The following is a 15,001-nucleotide window of genomic DNA, read 5'->3' on the forward strand; positions in this document are numbered from 1 at the left end:
TGAATAAATTTGTGTCCTTAAATAAACTCTGAGTCTAACAGGGAGTCCTTGCTGTAATGGGAAACAGATTAGTCCTTACTTACAGGAAGCTATTGTGTTGAAAGAGTATACAGGAATCTCAGGTAGGATCATTTAGTGTTATTACCTGGTTCATTTTTTTTTCAGTAAACTTTTTTGAGCATGTATTACTGTGTTGCGGGTTTAAACATTCATCTCAAAGTTTAGCTGCTTTGCTCTAAAATCAAACTCATTATGGATGTGCTGAAGAGGTCTGGAATGCAAGAACTGGCTTGTATTCTGATTTTCACTCTTACCATTTGTAGGGTATTTTAGGACATACATGTGGGAGTGTGAGAGAAAAGGTAGGTATTAAACTGCTGGAGTGAGACTTAATAGCTCTGGTATTTTCTGGACAATTTGTAAATTGTAATGAAAATTATCTTGAATGTGATGTGCAATGAATCTCTTTGTGAAGGATACTATGTGGGTTGGAGAAAAAAACAGCATGAAGTGAAAATTCTGTTAAAATGCCAAACACCAAAATTCTCTCCTTTTGTTTTTAAAGTTGAAAACAGAAGACCTTTAGTTCCTTAGTTTGAGCTGAGGGATGAAGAGAAATTATGCTGCAGGCACTACTGTAACTTCAGTGAGCTTTACTTAACTTGTGACAACAGCAAAACACCCACGTAAAAGAAATTAGGTGGCTGCCATTTAAGTGTGTTAGTGGCTGCGTTATGCTCTGTTGAAGCTAGGATGGCTATTGGATTTCTTTTATTTAAGATAAGTATAAAAGAAATTGAGCTCTTTTGGTAGCTGAAGTAAAAGGAGTACCATATTCTAAACAGGTGTGTGCAGATTGATTAAAAACTGTCTTCTGCATGTTGATGGAGATTTTAATACACATGATAAAAAAGAACAAAATGCCTTGTCCTTGGCTACCTGGAGAAAAAGATGTGGTCTTAGCAGCAATTGTTAGGTGGAAAGGGGGTTGGAAATATCTTCTGTCACCTAATTCTTGCTCAGTACAAGAACGTGCGACTTTGCTCATTATTTGTACATAAACAATGTTGCTCAAGAGATACATCAGCCTGTTGTCACCGTCTCACCCTAATTGAAACAACATCCAGAACATCAAAAGTCATGAACTAGGATTCAGTGAACAGTAATTCACAAGTACAGTGATACTTCTCTCTCGCTGATGTTCTACCTCCAAGAGGCAAAACCCGAAAGGGTAAGTATCTTGCCAAGGTGATGGTGACATGTACCTTGTGCTGCAAAGTAAATGGAAAGAAGGTCACAACTCAGCTTGGCAAATTGACACAAAGAACTATCATCATGACAGTTGTAAATAGTTTTGTACAGGTAAGCACCTCCTGCTGCCCTCTCTTCAGTGGTGAATGCATGAGATAATCATGGTTTCTATTTGTAGAGAAATGCTTATTTATGCTGCCTTATGGGTATTTTTTTAGCTAAAATTTTATCTAATGTCTAGAGCTAAACTACTTCAAGTATTTTTAATTGCCAGTATTATTTCATTAGCGTCTAGCTATGTTTCTGCTTCCTTGCTGTTTAGACCTTTACAATCAAGTAGGAACAACTGAAATACACTGGAGACCAGGAATCCAGCATGCCTGGAAACCTGCTTATTTATGAAATGTACAAAGTCCTCTTCTCATTGGCACTTAGCATGTTCTACGAGCAAATACTTCTGGTGTAAACCCCATTCAGACTGCTGAAGGATGTTAATACAGAACCACCGCCTTTACAGACACCTCACATGCTGGTACCAGGCTTAAGCTTCACTGCACTATGGTTGCACCTTCTCCCGAGTTTTCACTGACACTGCCAAGATTGTAGTTGTTGCTGAAACAGCTGTGCTGGCAAGAGTGTGTAATGAGGTGTAAAAAACCACAAACGAAGCCTGCAAACTACTAGTGAGGAGTTCAATTTCCAGGCTAAGCTTGCCGGGAGTGGAGCCCAGTGGCGAGGGGTGCTGCCCTGCCAGCAGGGCCTCATGCCTGGGGAAGGCCGAGCTCCTCTGAAACCCATTTTCAGCAGCAACCAAGTGCCCCAAGGGGGACAGGTGGCCCCTGCGATGAAAGGGACACCCGTAGGCAGGGCTGGCCCTAGCAGGCCATCTCCCTGCCATGGCGAGTTCCCTCTTAGTGGGACAGGCCCGGCCCCGCAGGGTGAGGTGCTGGGGGCCGAGAGTGGGCTCTGCAGGGCATGTGGTTTTGCTGTGGGTGGGAGTGCTCCCTGTGGGCCGTGGGATCGCCCCCCTTCCAGGCTCCCCGGCGGCTGAGGTGGCCGCTGGGACCCGAGGCAGACTGCCGCCCCCGCTACAACCCGCTAAAAAGACGGGCGCCCTAGTAGGCCAGAAACTACGGTTCCCGGCTTGCCCCGCGCGAAGCCGGCCCGCACCGGAAAAAAGCCGGGGCGGGGAGCGGAAGCGGTTGTCAGCACGCTGGGACACGTAGTCCGGGGGCGGCCACCGCTCGGGGCCGTGTACCGCGAATTTGAAAATTCCCGCGGTGGCCGCGGCAGGTCTCGCGAGAACGTCGCCGCCCCGCCCCCCCCGCGCGGCGGGTGAGCGAGCGAGGTGGGTGCCGCGCGTGGGGGGAGGGGAGCGGCTCGGCACGGATCGGGGCGCGCGCGCGGCAGAGCAGGAACCGAGCGCGGAACGGGGCGCACTCTGTGGCGCAGTAGCCTCGCGTGGCGCGGCCGGGCAGGCGGAGGCCACCGCAGCCGCTGCGGGAGATGCCGCCGCCCTCATCGGCACGTACCGGGGAAAAACGGGCTGGGGGGGGGGGGCGGGTAGGAGGGAGCGGCGCGGAGAGAAGGCGGCGGCGGGGGTGGCGATGGCGGCCCCGGCCGGCCGGCCGGCGGCCCGGCCTGCCTGCCTTTCCCCCGCCTACCAGCAGGTACCGGCCGCTCCTGAGGCGGCTAGGCCGGCTCGGCCGCCGCTCGCGCAGCGCGGGCCCGGTGGGGCCCCTGGGCGGGCCCGGCTGCCGCCGGCCGGCCCCTTATGTAAGTGACCCCCTGGCCGGCGGCGCCTTGCCCCGCCGCACGTGGCCCGGCCGCGGCGGGGGCGGCCGGCGGCGCGGCCTGGGCAGCGCACATGGGAGGCGGCGGCGGCGGCGGCGGCGGAGGCGGCGTGCGAGGCTCCGCAGCCGGGAGGCGGCCGTCAGAGGCTGGGGGGCGTGGGAGATGGGGCGGCAGCCGCCGGGAGCCTTCTCTTCTGCCCGGCCACCCGCTGCCCGGCCGGCGGACGCCCCCGCCTCTCGCTCCTTCGGTCACTTTTTCGGAGGGTTTTTCTATTCTCTCTAGTGATTTTCTTACCCCCTCCCCCCCTTTCGATGTCGTTTTCCAGGAGGAGGCGGGAAATTCGCTCTCTGCGTAGAGCGGCGATTGATCGCGGGAAGAGGGCTGGGTTTAATGGGGAGAGCAGAGCTTTACAGGAATCCAGCGCGTTTTGTGGGGGGTCTCTTGATTTTTGCATGAAGCATGCATCACGCAGCAAAGTTGCTGACTTAAACAAAAGTGCTTGATTTCTTCCTGACTCGAGGTCTGGAGCATCTGCCAATAGAAGGAAGCGTGGAGTCAGTCTTTCAGCTCTAGCAATTGCTTGCTGATCGTCTTTGGTAAAACTAGGGGAAATTCAGGGGCTGAATTCTGTCGGGAATGCTGAACCCCGTGTAGGGTGTACGGCTAAACGTGGTAGTTCAAGTGCCGCCTTAGGCCCATCGGTCTGGATGATGGTATCAGTCTTGGCTGGCAGCTGTCACAGGTGTTTGGGCACACAGGACTGTATCCTGTTCTGCTGAGGACAGCTCCTCATCCACTTACTGCATCAGCTCGTTTTCCTGCATTGATTTGCCTGGGGTTTGCTTTTTTAAGAAGGTGAAATGAACTTAATCGGGCTTCTATTAGTTTTGTGTCTTCTCCCTAGCAAGCTGTTGGATATAGTTGTAGAGAAGTAATGGTGACAAGCCTTTGCTGGTGTGGTATTTTTTCACCTGTGTGGGGGAGAGAATACTTAAATTGGTAGGAGAGAGTCACCGAAAGCCTGGGCCTGTTGCACGTGTTGCCAACGTTTTTGCGGTTCAGCTTGTCAGGTTGCTGTTTGTCCAAGTACGTTTCAGAGCTGGATACTCAGAAGCCGTCTGGACGTGGTGCTGGGCAGGCTGCTCTAGGTGACCCTGCCTGAGCAGGGGGTTGGACCAGATGACCTCCAGTGATTCTGGAAGGCCGTCTTCTTCCAGAAGAGAACTTCTGGAAGTTCTCTTCCTTGTGATTCTGTGATTCTAGAATTTGTGCTGGGAGGGGCAAGCACCGGTGCGATGGCACACCGGTGTGGTATGCTGGAAATGTCAGCTGCTGTCTCCCTCTCTTAGGAAGGCTGCGTGGGTGTTCTGTACTGAGACACTTAGCACCTATGTCTGTCTGTCCAGGTACGCCAAGCAATGTAAAAAGAGCGTAAGTTCAGAAGGGACTTTAGGAACTTTTGCTAGCTTAGCCACGTTAGACAGGGGCTGCGACTCTTGAATGAAAGTATGGTCGTGTTAGAGAATAACCGTAGGAGGTGGCTGGGTAAACTGGCCCCAGTGTCAAATTCTGAGCTGTGTTGGTTTTGTTTGTGTTTTCATTTGAAGGGAAGTCAAATCTATGGTCTTAGCTGTTGGGGGTTGTTGGGATAGAGAGCTGAAATTCTTCCTTCTTCTCGCCTTCTGCTGTAGATTTGGGCTTGTGGAGCATCCGCACAAACTCTGCAAGAGAATCTGTAGGCTGCACTTGAGCGAAATAAGCCTGGTTGTGGAGTTCCGATACAGACCGTCTCTGTTATGCTAGTGGCTTTTTAGACTAGAACTTAGGCTTTGGAGTAAATGTAGGGTTGTTGCCTAAAGCACCGGGGCGGGGGGGTGTTTCCGCCTAAGTGGGAAAGAAATGACCCGGTGGTACTCACAAAATCACCTGCTAACTCACTCACTAAATCCTCTTTCGGCAGGAGTAAAATATGACAAAGTGCAAATTCACTGAACCCGACTACTAAGGTGCAGAAAGTGTCCTTTCCATCTACTGCTCCTCCAGCGCTTGTGAGTTGCCTCCTGCTTTTCTGGGGAAAATGTCATTGAACCAGTCATTAATAGTAATTCAGAAGATTCTGTCACTGTCATCTTTACCTGTTATTCAACAAAGTGGATGCTGTTTTTCTCAAAAGAACTTAGTTTTTCTTCCATTTCTTCTTCTTTGGCTTCTTCCCACTCTTTGTCCTGTTTCCTTGGAAAATGTGACCTGAATCGTGTCGCACACTGTTGTCCGTTCTCGGATCACCAGGTAGCACTTCCCTGAAATCGCTTTAGCTTCCACATCTGGCTGAATGAAAGAATGACGCCTGTCAGCTGCAGCCTTTCTCAGTGAGACAGTGAGTCTCTACGTGCACGAGGGAGTTAAAAGTTGACTGACTGTGTCTCGGGTGGTGTCCTTTCTAAAAGGAAAGGGTTCTTTAGCTCTCCTTGCAAACTGCGTGTGTAGTTTCACACGTGTATGAGCTAGCATAACGGCTTACTGCCACAAAATCGAGACGGACGAATTCCCTCTCCTTCTTCCCAATGCACTGTCCTGCCTCCTTCCTTGTGCCAGCTTTCATGCTTGCTAGTTCTCTCTGCAAGCCAGTTTAACTCTCTAAGCTGGTGGAAAACTATCTACTTTTCTGGGTTCGTTTCCCGTCTGCTTAGGCAGTTAACCTGGCTCGTAAAGTGCTCTAAAAAGTGCTCAAGTCAGTGCAAGGTAGGCCACAGGAATACAGCAGTAGAACAAAGGAGCAGATGGAGAGATGGGAGGCGGCAGCAAGGCCTCTCTTCTGGCGGCAGTGAAGGCAACGTGTTTTGTGAAACCGTATCTTCAGCTGCGACTGAGCGTATTTTTAGCTTTTTCTTCAGTAAGCCTGTAACATTGTTGGCCTTTGATTTTCCTGTACTACCGTCGGTCAGAACTGACATCGCAGAACTCTGACTTGGCTGTATGTGATTCCGCTTGAACATGTAATTTCTCAATTTTTTTTTTTTTTTTCCTGGGGATTTTTAATCCAGAAATCTGTCATCAGTCTATGACTTGTGGCATGTTCCTTTCTTTGGAAACAGTTCATGAGGTTTAGAGGTCATAAGTAGCAAGGGTGAAGAAGAATGGTAATTTTGGCAACTTGTACACAGACCACTTTGGTGTAGGATACAGCTGGGAGGTTGGATTCTGGCTTCCTCCTGAACATGGAGCAGGCCTGTGGCGTTTTACACTGATCTGTTTTCTACCAGACAGAAGGAGGAATGTGATCGTAGTTGTTGTTTTCAAAGAGAGCAGAAATGCAGTTAGTGTTGGATATCTCTCTTAAAGGAGAGGCTTCATGCCTTTAACCTAGTTCTATCTAACTATTTTCCCACTGTGTGGATTTGCCAGTAATCCTTGGTTTAACTTAGCAGAATGATGCAAGTAAAACATCTTAATAGCCAGGTCACTGTATATACGGTTCAGGCTTTATTATGGAGTTTATCTTCCTAGTTCCATATTGCCAAGCCAGATGTCTAGGAACAAAATGTTTCAAATGCCCATTGGCGTGCTGGAGGAAACCTGGGCATGGCTGATGGTCTAGCGTTTTCACGTGCTTTTATACGCAGTTAATAACTGCAGCGGAATTAAATTTAAAGTTCCATGAATGGTCCGGGCGTTGGAGTGTTACGTATTTGATGGTTCTTAGCGGTGGTATGGGACTGATAAGCACATTTGATGTGTGCTGTAGGCAGGAGTACACTGTGTCAAGGTGTGAGCTTTCCACCAGAGAAGAATTCTTTCTGATTTGGTGGGGAGTTTGGGGTGGTGAGTGGTTTGTTTTTAAACTCAACTCTCCCCAGTAGAGTATCTTAAAATTTGATGTGCAATTTGGCCACGTAACGTTCTGTGCTCTTGGCCTGTCCAGGTAGGCAGTGGCAAAGGCAGGGTGACGCAGGGTGACTCTTGTGAAATTTCTTCTCGTGATAATCTTCTCTGGTCATTCCTCCTTTCTTATTCAGCATCACGGTATTGCTGAAGGCACCTATCAAAAGAGTTGGACGTTGAAGGCCTTTGAAGGATGCTATTGACCAACCCAATAGATCTGTATTTGTGTTTGGTATTATGGGTTAGTCATAAAACATGTTGATTAAATCATTACAATTAAACTGAGCTGGAAGGCTGGTCAAATTGTGGGGCTTTTTACTCTCTGGAGCCCCTGGATGCAGTGCAAAAGTTCATCCCGCTGTCACTGTGAAAGGATGACAAGTACCAAAAAGCAAACGCGAGAAAACTACTGCAAATGAGTTGTCCCACTTGGGACTTGACCTGTGCTAGTTGTGAATGCTGGCAGGGTGGTCAGGCTGGCTGGCTGCAGCAGCAGCGTCCTGCAATACTGGCTTTGCCATCGGCAACCTTTTTTTCCAAAGGTTGACTTGCGCTTAGTGCGGGACCCTGGCTTACACTGCCTGTGTTTCACACACTCGTTGTTTTCATGCTGGCAGAAGGTACTGGAACATGTTCTCAGATAGAGCGCTTGTGACCTGAAATATAGTAGCTTCCAACGCCCAGGCTTTAGAGCGTAACCTTTCTCCACAGAAGTACAACTTGTATAAATGGTATTATTTATAAATGTTTCCCTTTAATAACTTTGTGTCGCTCCCAGAGTCTGGTCTTCAGAACTAGCTGTAACCTCCTATGCCATAAGGAAAATAGGTTATTAGTGCATGCTGGAAGAAGCAACCATAAAACTTTGTTTGCAGGAGAACATGTGGGCTACAGTTAATGCAATAGGCTTTGTGTGCCCATTGAAGTGGCTGGCTGTACTGGTTTGTGGCATAGGGTAAGGGTTCTGTTTGATGCCCGAGTTGGTCAGCATGTGTAACGCCCAGGAATAGTGAGCTACGTAGAATATCTTCCTTCTGAGACTCCGTGGAGAAAGCAGTGCTATTTGAAGAGATACTCGAACCTGTCTTGTCTTCCGGAGGCTTTTTCAATAACCCATAGAACTTGCAAAACGTAGTGAGCTAAAGTAGTTTGTATTTCCATGTGTGTGGAATATCTCTTACTTAGCCACCTATTCAATCTTGTAAGTCACTTGAGCTTTTAAGTTTTCCTCCCCAAAAATCTATCTATCTTGACATAGTGAAATGTGAACTGTCTGTGGAGCACCGATAGAGGTGTGGAAACTGGAAGGCCTCAAAGTTCTTGTAAAATACCACAGAGATGTGATAAGGACTGGCAATAGGAAGGAAAGGACTGGAATAAGGAATATGGGGATTTAAGTGTAGAAAAGAATCCGTGTTGTAAGGTGCTGTGTTATGTTCAGGTGATAAGTGTATGGAAAACTACTTTCCAACTGATGAGGTATGAAAGTCTGTATTGCTTGTCATGTGGAAACATCAACAGTACATTTTCTGGAAGAGTTTGAGAGTGAAGGTAGTTAAGAACTTAGTATTCCTTAAAGTTCAAAATAAACACACAAAAAGTGAACAAGACACAAATGATGCCTGAAATCTACTAGAAGACAATTGGCCATAAATAATGAAGTACAAAATCAAGAGCAAGGGCAAATGGAAACTCATACCTCTTACTGCAGCGCTAATTGAAATACGCTTTTTCTCGGATCGCATCTTACTACAGACTTACATGTCTGAGTAGACTTGAACTCGGTGTATTGGTTTTTTTCCCTGTTATTTACCTTATCAATACCCCTGTGTCACTTTTTGTTGGTGATCTCATAGGCATTAGAAAAGTAAAAGGATTCTCCTTTTGCTCTGCTGTGAGATCAAAAACTGTCCCGAGTGCCATTTTTTTAAGGAAAAGAGCTACAGGAGCTGTATAGGAGATTATTTGCGGCATACTGATGAAACTTCTGTCAATCTCAAAAACAGTTATGGCTGACATGAGTCTATTTTTGCATTTTTTTCTTTATTTACAGTGAAGAATGCGAGACCTATCGGCTCAGGTAACGAGCAGTCTGCTGCAGTTTCCAGAGGTGACTACTCAGGCACTTGGGCAAGATGAGATAACCCTAGATTCTGTGCTGAGCGGGAAGTTTTCTGGAGGTGAGCATTCTCCTTTAAATTTGGTCTTGGTCTGAAGTTGTTATTGCCTGGAGGTTACCCGAAGCACAGGGTCACAGTATCGACTGTGTCAGGCTGGTGCTGTTAAGATGCATCGGGTTTCGAGAGAACAGGAAGGATGTTTTAACAATTAAAAATGCTAATATGAAAACCTTAGTATAGTTAAACTTTGAAATTACAGCAACCTTCACCAATCTTGTGCTATTAAAATAATTTACTTAAGCATGCTGAGTCAGCGGGCCTTCCTCAATGTCGTGGTCACTCAATTTTTAATTAAATAAAAGGCAGTTTTCAAAACAGTAATAGTGTTGTTTTGGGCCCTATTTATTTGTACCAGCTCAAGCTCTATGACCATCATAGCACCACATGCCGAACTAGTTCTTCTACAGCGTTACAGAGGCACCCCCCCCCCCAGCTTTTTCTTTTCCTAGTCTGAACACAAACAGCAAAGGAAGAGGATAACACTGTTAAGCGCTGCAGCCATATTTCCAACGTATTTAATAGGGTGCAGATGAGTACCCAGGGAGAGTTGCTGAAAGTGGCTAAGCAGATTAGGTAGTTGACTTTCTAGGTGATCCGCAAGTAGAGCTAGCTGGGTGCCTATCTGGTTGTCTAGGCTTCTGTTAGACCAGGTAGAATGCATCTACCTGACTGAAAGTGCAGTAATTGAGTTAATACTTCCTCCGAGTTTGTTCAGTGAAACAAAATGTGTTAAATTCTTTCTGTCATCAGCCCGTGTAAAAGATTAGATTTACTCACGCGGTGCCCATTTTACGATAATTTCTTGCTGCCGTCCAAATCCCTGCCCCACGTAGGCGTGTGTCAAGTAAATGAATAAACTAGAAATGAATTGGTTTAGATTTGTTATCTTTGAAGTGTGCTTTAAGACTCGTATTCCCGTATGTATTTAGACGATCTCTAGCCAAAACAAGCCGAATATGGGATGAAGACTCTAGATCAATATGTTGTCATCTTCATCCCAAACAGTCAAAATCCTTCAGTGCGGGAATGACAAGTAGAAATGCAAAATAATAAGGTTGTTAATATTAAGAGGTAGTGATGGAGGATTTCCATGGGTGATTTTAAATAATTGACCACAACTAGGTAAGTCGGTCTTCCCTTTTGGGTACTTTTATTGAAGGAAAGGGGCAGTGGCTGTGATTTTTCAGTTGTTTTCAATCTTGTATTGGAAATTTGCTTTAGTCAGCTTTCTTTTCTCTTACAGGGAGAAATGGTTTGGCATGGTTGGCGTGTGGTCCTCAACTGGAGGTAGTGAACTCTGTGACGGGAGAACGGCTCTCTGCTTACCGTTTCAGTGGTGTAAATGAACAGCCTCCCACCATTCATGTGGTAAAGGAGTTTTCCTGGCAGAAGAGAACGGGACTGCTGGTTGGGTTGGAAGAAGCAGAGGGAAGTGTTCTCTGTCTGTACGACCTTGGAATATCGAGAGTGGTTAAAGCAGTTGTTCTTCCAGGAAGGGTACGTACACTTTAATCGGAGGAGAGAAGCTTTTGCGTTGTCAGGTGCTGCATAATCCTGTTTCAGGAGAAGCTTTGGAGCGTCTCTTTGTAGGCGGTATTTTTTCTGTCTTGCATTAGTGCATCCTGTCACTTCAGAGTATCCAGTCAAGAGAGCCTTGGTGCAAACTCTTGGGCTTAACGGTACCGTTATCTTTTGAGCTTACTGATCGTAAAACAAGTTTTCTGGGTTTATGGTAGAGCACATAGTTACCTAATTCTCCACTGCCACAAAAAGGCATTGAGAACTATCTTTTTTTGGCCAGAGTGAAAAAGAAAAAAAGCCCCCGCCGTTCCCAGTGTCTGTAACGTACATTTCCTAAATGCTTGATTTCTATATATGTTAGAAATACCGTCTTTAAAATATCTGAAACTTCCATAGTTGTGCTGTAAATGACTTAGACACATTCCCCTGAATCTCAGACTAGCAAGCAGGTGGCTTTAGAGCAGAACAGATTTTTATGTTGACTTAGGATAGGAAAAAAGAGCCATTAGGGAGTTACCTGACGGATTGTTGAAAGATTGACTTTCAACCTGCAGGCCTTGAATCTCTGCTTATTGAATATTGTGTTTGTGTAGATGGGAGAGACTGGTGGAATGTTACTCATTTTTTCTGTCTCCTGTAACCCGTAAGTCCAATGATGTAATGTCCCCTGGTCTCATTATCTTAATGTAAAGAAGAATCATCGTAAGTTAATAGTACATCAAGATTCACTATATTTTTTTTATCAGCTTAGAATCTGCAACACATAAGTACTTATTTATTACTTGGCTTTCCATAACTTTATTTGGCTTGACTTGCTAGAATACAGGTGGAGGTTTGTTTGTTTGTAATGCTGCAGTGTGATTACCAGTAGTAAGCATTTGTATTGAGGTCATTTCTAAAGATATGAGTTGGTTTGGTGCTGCACTGTGTTAGTTTGCCTGTCACCTTGATAAGTCTTAGAGTTTTACATGGAAAGGCAAGCTGTGTGCTGACAAAAGCATATAATCAATAAGTAAATTGTGTTTGTGAAAAATGACATAGCTTTGTTAAGTTTTATGTATTAAATCTAAGTAGGGTGGGAATAGGAAGAGGAAAGGTTAAGAAGCATCATGTCACATATTGAATTTGTGTCCGCAGAAGTGATTTGAAATTGAATGTAGTTACCAGTTGTATTAGCGAGTTTTTCTATTGCACAAAAAAATTGTTCAGGAGAAAATATGAATAAGCCTTGGGGAGTGAAGTTAGCTGTTGTGTGATAAAGGTTATGAATTTTGAAATAAAGCCAAAGCTTGTCTGAATTTTTGCTCTTATGCCCCAAATGCTCCTGATGAGAAGCATGTTTGGTCTGTTGCTTTCATTTTGCTTCCTGTCTTTTTGCTATTAGATTAGGTAGGTCAGCATAGACAGGACACAGGTATTGCTAGTTGGACTGTTAACTTCTAAGTTGTGAGTGGCAATAAGGGTAAGGAAAAACAAGTGGTTAAAACTTGCACTTGGCCACTGTCCATATGTTTTGAATTTATTCTGCAACTCATACTTCCCAATTCTACGTTACATAATACACGCTTTTAATCTGCCTGAATGTTTCTCTGATTTTCACACTGATTATTTTTAAAAGTAAAATGCGGATCTATTCTTAACATCACTTTCCACAGTTTTTGTTGTTACTGTTTTAAGGCTTTAGTGAGCACCTTATACGCACAGGGAAAACAGTCCAGGAATTATCTTCTGTGGACAACTAAGTTTTACAGGTTAATGCTAAATTAGAGTAACCGTGGTTCAAGGTGTCAAGCCACCAGTGTATTAATGCAGGGTGTTTGAAGTGACTGTATGACTACCTTTTAGTGTAAGAGTAGCTGTGTAGTCATTCAGAGAGTGAAGGAATGAGTTAAAAAAACCAAACTCACAAGCTTAGAAAGAATTTTGGCATAATTTTTTTTTTTTTTTTTTGGGGGGGAGCATCTCTCATTGCCCTCCAGATATACATGTGAAATGTAGCAGAAAACTGAAAATGTTAATGGAGTATTGTTTGGATTGGAGTCTAGTAGAAGTGTATCTGAATTTAAAACATTAATTATATGAAATTGCTTTATAATGGTTGTATGTTCCAGAACTATTGAGCGGTATTTTCACAAATTTTCCTGGTTTGTATGAGGCAGAAGGGTAGCATTTGGATTCAGTGAGCTGAGAAAAGCTTGCTTTGTTCATTCCCAGAATGAGTTGGCAGTAGTCTAGGAGAATAGGAAAAGCCAGTGCATAGCGCAATGGAAAAATATGCTGTTTCAGGAGTTTCTACATGGAAAACTGAAGTGTTAAAACTGGGAAATGTTTTTTGGAAGACTGTATGCAAAAATGGAAAAGATTCATTTGGTGCCAATTGTACAATAGAAAAGAATCTTAAAAGAATCTAGAAGCAACACTTGAACTTTGGCTAATTCTGCAGCAAGATATGTACACTATTTCTGCTTTCCTCATAACAGTCATCAAGACTTGGAGCAGCAAGAATTTGAATAATCAAAACGCTTTTGATAGTCCTTTGAGTAGCAGAGAAGATTGGAATTTTAATTCGATTTATAGGAAACCTGAAACAAAATAAAGCTGTCTAAGTTAACTGTAGGTGCTTCTAAGATTAGAATTCTTGTGACCGAGGTGAAAGGTAAATTCTGTAGTAGATTGCCAGGCAGTGTAGTCATAGCAAGTGCTTGATATGGGAGAGGAGAAAACTTTGGAGCTTAGGGGTTTGGTTATTTTTCCCCACATCTAGGGGTAAAAAAATAAATTAAAAAATGGACTACCTTGTCATGCTCTCTTCTTTGTTTTATTTTCATGTAAAACTTTGTTGTTGACATAAGGATTCCTGTTTTCATTGTGTTGCATTTTGGAAGGCTAAAGGATAGCCCATGTTCTTTTGTTGGTTAGCTTTAGTGCAGGAGTGTCTATGTGCTTTTATCTCTGCTATAGCACTCAGTATTGTCCTGGGATGTCTTGCAGGTGCTGAAAAGCCTGTCTTCACCCACCTTGTAATAAAATTGCATGCAGACTGCTTCGCACGTTAAAGAGCAGTGTGCACTTCTTCCTTAGCTGGAGTTAGCTTTTTATCTTAACAAGCTGCTGTTCTTTTTGCCGTTGTTTTAGGCTGGCTTTTAACACTTTTGTTAACACTCATAAAAGTGCTGGTGCGCATTTAAAACTTTTTTTGCTTTATCTGGTTGTTATTTTTATTCTAAATGAGAACTACTGTAAATTTTACTAAGTTGGTATCTCCGTTCAACACTATCTACAAGTGTTGCATTCCCGTGGAAATGGTGTGTCTACCATGCAACTTGACCGCTGCCTCGTCCGACTGACAGCCATGAGTTATTGTAATACCCGTTTGGCAAAGAAGGCATAGACGGTATCACGGTGCTGATGGGCTGTGAGCAGTGGAGAATGAGATTTACTTTTGTCTTCCTTACTCAAGTCCCTTAAATATGATAAAGTTTCTTGCATATAACTGATCTTATGTGGGTTCATAGAGTTCATTATTTCTCAGTAGGAAATGGAAATTAGTAAGATGTAATAATAGAATGCACCATTGAAGTTGAAGTTAATTCAGTTAAATAACTGTAGGAAATCTAGTAAGTGGAAGGCAATAACAGATTTTTGTATAGGTGGTTTTTTTTTTCTTGATAAAATTGGAAACAATGCTTTGGTTTTAAGTCTTATGGTCCTGTATTTACTTTCTTGTTTCTGATGTGCTAATTCTGGCTTCACTTTTGAATGATTTCTGTTTAGCTTGTCAAACAGCTTAAATGCTAGCTTGCAGTTTTCCTGTAGGTAACTGCTATAGAACCCATAACGAATCACGGAGGAGCCAGCGTGAGCACTCGGCACCTACATCAGAGTCTGCGATGGCTCTTTGGAGTGGCAGCAGTGGCTACAGATGTTGGTCATCTACTTCTGGTGGACCTTTGCTTGGATGATTTATCTTGCAGTCAGAATGAAATAGAAGCATCGGGTAAGCTTGCAGTTTTTAAACTTGAATTTGAGAGTAAGAAAACTTGTGTATAAACAATATGCATCCCACTTGGAAGAGACTAGTGTGCAGGCATTTCTGACTGCTGATTACAGATGGTGGTTTGACGTGGTATGCTCCTGACCTGATTAAAAATGGGAGTGACTTAATACTCCTTCTAAAGTTATAAATGCCCCCCTGCCACCAAGATCCGTATGTCACTATGATTCTTGCCAGTGAGGTGTAGGAATTTTACCACGTGAGTCAGTGCAGCTGCCTGAGAGGAAGTTGTGTCAGAGGCGCCCTATTTCTTGGGAATGTTCTTCTGCTGCTGTTAATTGACTTGGGGCAAATTTTAGGCTTGCTTGTTAAAATAAAT

General features: G+C 44.4%; 1 protein-coding gene across 2 annotated transcripts in view; it reads left to right on the forward strand.

Moving 5' to 3' along the window:
* The first annotated feature begins 2,622 nt into the window (after positions 1 to 2,622).
* Positions 2,623 to 15,001, forward strand: part of LOC128150338 (protein ELYS-like) — a 46,946-nt gene continuing 34,567 nt past the window's right edge. For both annotated transcript variants that reach the window (XM_052806453.1, XM_052806455.1), the window contains exons 1-4: positions 2,623 to 2,775; positions 8,981 to 9,107; positions 10,351 to 10,604; positions 14,445 to 14,625. In XM_052806453.1, the coding sequence (XP_052662413.1) occupies positions 8,987 to 9,107; positions 10,351 to 10,604; positions 14,445 to 14,625 (556 nt within the window). In that variant the 5' untranslated portion in view covers positions 2,623 to 2,775; positions 8,981 to 8,986. The remainder of the gene's footprint in view (positions 2,776 to 8,980; positions 9,108 to 10,350; positions 10,605 to 14,444; positions 14,626 to 15,001) is intronic.

This window comes from Harpia harpyja, chromosome 13 (genome assembly GCF_026419915.1).
Source record: "Harpia harpyja isolate bHarHar1 chromosome 13, bHarHar1 primary haplotype, whole genome shotgun sequence".
In the NCBI taxonomy this organism is placed as follows: domain Eukaryota; kingdom Metazoa; phylum Chordata; class Aves; order Accipitriformes; family Accipitridae; genus Harpia; species Harpia harpyja.